This window comes from Lipotes vexillifer, unplaced genomic scaffold (assembly GCF_000442215.2).
Source record: "Lipotes vexillifer unplaced genomic scaffold, Lipotes_vexillifer_v1.1 scaffold810, whole genome shotgun sequence".
In the NCBI taxonomy this organism is placed as follows: domain Eukaryota; kingdom Metazoa; phylum Chordata; class Mammalia; order Artiodactyla; family Lipotidae; genus Lipotes; species Lipotes vexillifer.
In genome coordinates, this window is record NW_006797357.1 from 401,196 (window position 1) to 407,195 (window position 6,000).

Genomic DNA, 6,000 nt, shown 5'->3' on the forward strand with positions numbered 1-6,000 from the left:
TGTGGCTCACAATATACTTCTATCAGACAGTACTGCTCTAGAGCAATGATTTGCCCAAGGAAGGCTTAAAAGCAGGGCTACTTAGGAAGCTCTACTGCACCTCACCTCACACTCATTTTCTTTCTGTTCCCTTCTTTCTTCCCTTGTTTTCTTCTCCCTCTCTTCCTTCTAACAATGATATGCACTGGACTCAAGAGCTAGAAAGATTGCTGACCCAGGGTTTAAATAATTCAAGGCAACCGCTTATTCATTGACGATTTTAATTACAAAAGATCAGTGGAATGACTTAGCAACTACAATATATTAGGAGTATCTTAGTAGCTCAAGGGAAAGGTGTGAAAGAAACAACTTCGCATTTCCCCGTGGACAGTCTTAGAAGTAGTGTTCTAGTAAGTCACTAAAAAATACTTAAACACTTTTTTAAAGTTTTAATATCAAAAAGTCCTGAAATATTAATGAAAGATAAATTTTATTACCTTATCCTAAATTATATTTCATAAATGTTAAGATATTACATAAATAAAATTACACTGGATAAGAGCTTTCACCAAAGCATTTTAAGCCAGCACAAAGTGGATTTATTAAGTTATCATTATCTTTTATGGTCACTCTCCAACTCCTACAGCACAGGCAGGTTGCAAAAACACAGAATGGGGAGGTATCTTATTTAATATCTTCTTAGCAGTTTACACAGGTTCCTTGCTACTTGAAACAAATCAAGAATTTAGTCTTTGTCCTGAGTTTAGTACAGAAATCTAGTGACTGTTCCTAAGAACATCCCATTTCACCAGTATTGGCAGAGACTGCTAGCTGATTCCCAGTTTCCTGGGTGTACAGAAAAGGCTACTTTACCTTCTCCCTTACAATTAGATGTGACTAAATTCTCAACAGTGGAATGTGAGAAGAGATATATATGCCATTTCCTTGCCTAATCCATAAAAATCTTCCATATGTGCACCTCTGCCTTCCCCCACCCACCTCTTCCCCTTTTCCTGGTTTGATGAAGAGAAGCATAAAGACCTTGGAAGTCATGTACCAAAGATCACAGAGCCACATGATGGAAGAAGCCTGAAGTCCTAAGTAACAATTTGAGAGGCCACCTACCTTGCAGGAACACCCTCCTTGAATAGTTAGGTGAGCAAAAACCTACTTCTATCTTGTTAAGTCACTGAAGTTTTGGGAGTTGTCAAAGCAGCTAGTGTCATCCTAGTAGATATAATCAGTGACTCAAAAAAAGATAAACCATTTCACAATTCTTGGTGTCACCACCAAGCAGCAAGATAGCACCCCACCCCTTGATTCCACCTTTTCTCCACCCCTTTTACCACTCCCAGGTATACTGTTGCCAATACTGTGACCAGGTAGACATGTAAACAGGTGAAGAAAGAATGAAATAAGTGACCAACACATGAAAAGGTGCTCGACATCACTAATCATCAGGTAAGCATAAATTAAAACCACAGTAAATGGTTATAATTTTAAAAGCCAGCAATACCAGAAAATGGTGAGGATGTGAAGCAAATGGAACACTCTTACAATGCTGGTGGCTATAATAAATGATTCAACCATTTTGGAAAACTCTTTGTCTGTTTCTAATAAAGTTAAACACATATCTACCCCATGATCCAGCAATTCCACTCCTAGGTATGTGCCTAAGAGAACTGAGGGCTGTGTTCACCAAAAGACTTGTAGTAGAATACTCATAGAAGCTTTATTTATAGTAGTTAAAAACTGGGAACAACTCAAATGCTCAACAACAAGAAATTGGAAAAACAATTTATAGTATATTCACATGACAGAACACCACACAATAAAAGAGACCTACTGATACACACAACATGGATGAATCTCACAAATACTATCCTAAAGAAAACCAAACACAAAAGAGAGCATACTCTATGATTCCATTTATATAGAATTCAGGGACAAATATAATTTATGGTTATAAAAATCAGAATAGTCGTTACCTCTGGGCAAGGGAGTTGAGTGCAAAGGAACAAGAAGGTGATAGAAATGTTACCCATCTTGATTCACACAATGGTTTTAAGTCTATGTAGGTAAAAATTTAAGCCATACACTAAATATCTGTGCATTTTATAATATGAAATCTTATTTCAAATAAAAAGATTAAAAAGTTAACCTGTCCCAAAGCACACAAATAGTAAGATGTTGAGCTCGGGTTCAAACTTAGATCAATCTGAGTCTTCTGACTTGAGTAGGGTTCACTTTCCTACCCAATTATATACAGAGAAAACTACAAGAAGACTGTTACTACTTATTTTAAATATGTGATTAGCATCATTCTCTCTACATATTTCATTCATAATATCCATATTATGATAAACTGTACTTATTTTGGCACCAAAACATTCTGTACTTCAAATGCTGGTTTTAACTTTGTTGCACTATAGCAGCAGTAATTCTGTCTACAGAATTGAAATAAATGACTGAATCCAAACTTTCCACCATCCCCCGTGACTAGTAATATAGTAAGATAATTCAGCTGAAGAACAAACATGTTAAAATTGTCAGAACCTGCACTGCATTTAACTGGCACAAATGCATTAGTTGATTAGTATCTACAGACGCTCCAGTGGTGGAGCATCCTATGACTGATGAAACAATCGATAGATGATATATATAGTAAGATGCAGAAATAGTCAATTAACAAGCGTCACTCATGCCCCTGTGATATTTATAAGCAATTCAAGCACTATAGTTGCAAATGTGATCTCTGACATATTTCTCAAGAATCAACTATTTATTGAACGTTGATATATCAGCTAGGGACTTCCCTGGTGGCACAGTGGTTAAGAATCTGCCTGCCAATGCAAGGGACATGCGTTCGATCCCTGGTCCGGAAAGACCCCACATGTGGCAGAGCAAGTAAGCCCATGAGCCACAACTACTGATGTGAGCCACAACTACTGATGTGAGCCACAACTACTGAGCCCGTGTGCCAAAACTACTGAAGCCCATGCACCTAGAGCCTGTGCTCTGCAACGAGAAACCACCGCAATGAGAAGCCCGCACACTGCAACAAAGAGTAGCCCACATGCTGCAACGAAGACCCAACGCAGCCAAAAAATAAAAATTTTTAAAAAATTTTTTAAAAAGATATATCAGCTAATTCAATATTAGAATATGAACACAAAAATACAAGTGCACCAGCATTTGGCTATGATACCCTGCATTCTTACACAAAGCTGCCTCTTTAAAAGTATTTTATTGTACTGCATGCACTGACTGTGTGCATCTTCATTGGGTGAACACCGAATGAAGAAAAATCCAGTTACTTTCTTTTATATAAAAGCAAACTGAGGCATAAAGCAGATCACTGATAGTGCTAGGCAACACCAAGTCAACATTAAAGCCAGTGTTAAGGTTATTCCAACTAGTTCTTTATAATGAAGCATCATACCTACCTTGTCACACAGGAGCTTCTCATCCTACACATACAAGTTTTTGAATATTTTAAACTGGTCTTACCTCTGTTGAGAATTTACCCCCCACATGGTAGCCCCCTCCCAAAACTAAGGAGAAAATCAAGTTAAATAGATATAGCCAAGACTTTGGGAGAATTAACAAGTTCATATATACAGAAGGGGAGAGAAAGTTGGGTTTTGTTCCTGAATGCTGAAAAAGAATTCTACAAATACACGAGACTCCAAATCCAGAAAATACTGACAGCAGAAAAAAATCTTTCAAGGAATTCTCACATGCAAAATCCCCCACAGAAAAAAAGATTTCAATGCCCTACGCTGACAATTTGGCAGTCTCCTAAATTACAGTAAAACAAGTAATGAGTCGCTTAAAGGATTAACCTGAATCGCCAGACCCCAAGCTCTAAGACAAATTATTTGCTCACCGCAATTTCCAGCCTCCGCAGTGTTTCAGCACACTAACCCTGCTGGTTCCCCCACTCCATCCCACACCCACCCACCCCCATTCTCTCTTCACGAGGAATTCCTCGGGGCACCACTGTCTCTAAAGCAGGAGTCGTTTAATCTTCGGTTCTGGGGCCTTTCGCTGGGTCTGCGAATGGGTTTTATACATAGGTTGATAAATCCCCCGAGATTTGAAGTAAAACTTGGGTCGATAACCTACGCGGTCCAAAGTGATTAGGAGCCGCGATTCTAAAGGGAAGGCTGGAGGAAAGCCCCGCGGTGCCAGCCCACCACGCGCGCACGCCCCACACTCACCTGGACTTGGTCAGCCGGAGCTGCCGGCGGCAGGGACGCCTTCGTAACAGCTGCTCATCGCAGTCCCTCAGATCCCTTGAGGCCAACCTCCGGCTCCGCCCCGGGGGGAAGGCTCCTGCCGCCCCATGCCCCCAGCACGAGTTAGCACTCCCCTGCCGAGGCTGCGGAGAGAACGCTGCCAGGTCCGGGAGAGGAAGGACCACCAACCAGGTCAGGGCCCTCCCCGGGGGCCGCCTCCACGAGCCGGAGGCGGGATGCAGACGAAGCTGCTTTCCAGCACTGGCTGCTTCGAGGTGGCCACGGCCGCACACAGCCGTCTGGCCGCCGAGGCTTGGCTCTCTGCTGGCCGGATCGTAAAACGAGCGCCTTATCTCACCACCAGCACCGTGGGACGTAATACAAGTCCATTCTGGACTTTTACAAAGGAGGTATACTAGGTTTCCTGTTCTGCGTGGGGTACAGCGGGGAAATCTAATGCCGACATTGAACACAGACAACCACTGTCGACCACAGCATCATGCACGCTGTTGTGTGGCTGAAATTTTAATAGTGCCATTTTAAACATATTTAAAAATCTATAAAGAGCACACAAACCAAACAACATGAAGAGCTGTCTTCTCCCGAATTAGGGGACCAATCAAGGGATTATAAAAACAGCTCAAAGTGTAAAGCTAGGGGAAGTGTGGGAGGGTAAACTTAATGCTGCTGCCCTATGACGAAATGTTATCAATGCTGAAAAGTTAAATCAGAAAACGAGGACTATTCTACCCCAAGACCCTAACAGACATATGCAGTAAGTCATGTATGTACCCAGTACGAAATCAGGACCATTCTTCATCTTTATCCCTTCACTGGTACAGCTAATACTTGATATTCCACATTTTGAGCTTCCCACTTTAGTTTGAGCTTCCCACTTTAGGCCAGAACCTTTGACTCCTTAAAATGCAAAGAATTCAATAGAAGAAAATCTAAGCTTTATTATTCACATCTCAACTTATCCTTTCTCTTGAGAGGAGGCCTAGATGAACAACAGAGTTAGAGAGGAGAGGGCACTAGACTCTAGGGGTTGGGGGGAAACGCACAAAAATGAACAGATTACTGAATTTGAGTAAAGCCAGCATTCAATATACATAAAACGTAGAAGTTGATAAAGGCTTAAGATTTCTGATGCCAAGCAGCAGGAAAACAAATGCTCAATGCAAAAAAAAAAAGATTTCTCAGGTTAAATTACAAGGATTAAACAAGTATTAGTAAAGCAGAACATTCACTATTAAGCAACATTTAGGAAAACAAAATAAGATTGGAAATAAAATATAATTGCTAAAAATGTTTTAAACAGGTTTAAAGATGGTAAGTATTCTACCAGAACATAAGCAAAAAGATGAAAAAACATGAATAGGAGATTTAGAGATTAATTTTGCAGTTCTAGCAAAATTAATAGAAGTTCCATAAAGAAAGAACAGAGAAAGCTTAGGAAAAATTATCAAAGAAATACAACACGCTCCCAGGGATCTGCAAAGCACACCAAGTACTCGCCAAAATTAAAACGTCCACTCATAAAATTTAACAACACCAACATATCTGGGGATATAGCTTCCAGACAATACTAACTTTGAATCCAGAAAGGTAATAATATGATGAAAAAGGCATGTTTCTTCTCCCAACAAGAAAAAAGAAAGACAATCAAACTACAGGGTAAATAAATTGCTCTAAGAGTATGGCCCAAGGTTAAAGCAAACTGGTATGTGAAATGGTTTTGATCAATTTTCACTTGACCCTGGCATTTATAATAATTATA

At 40.2% G+C, this 6,000-nt stretch overlaps 1 protein-coding gene across 1 annotated transcript in view; it reads right to left on the reverse strand.

Moving 5' to 3' along the window:
• The window catches only part of IL31RA (interleukin 31 receptor A), a 62,912-nt gene extending 58,583 nt beyond the window's left edge, over window positions 1–4,329 (reverse strand). Inside the window, 1 exon segment of the mRNA XM_007472183.1 lies at window positions 4,290–4,329. Within this exon segment, the coding sequence (XP_007472245.1) occupies window positions 4,290–4,329 (40 nt within the window).
• Window positions 4,330–6,000: the final 1,671 nt, after the last annotated feature.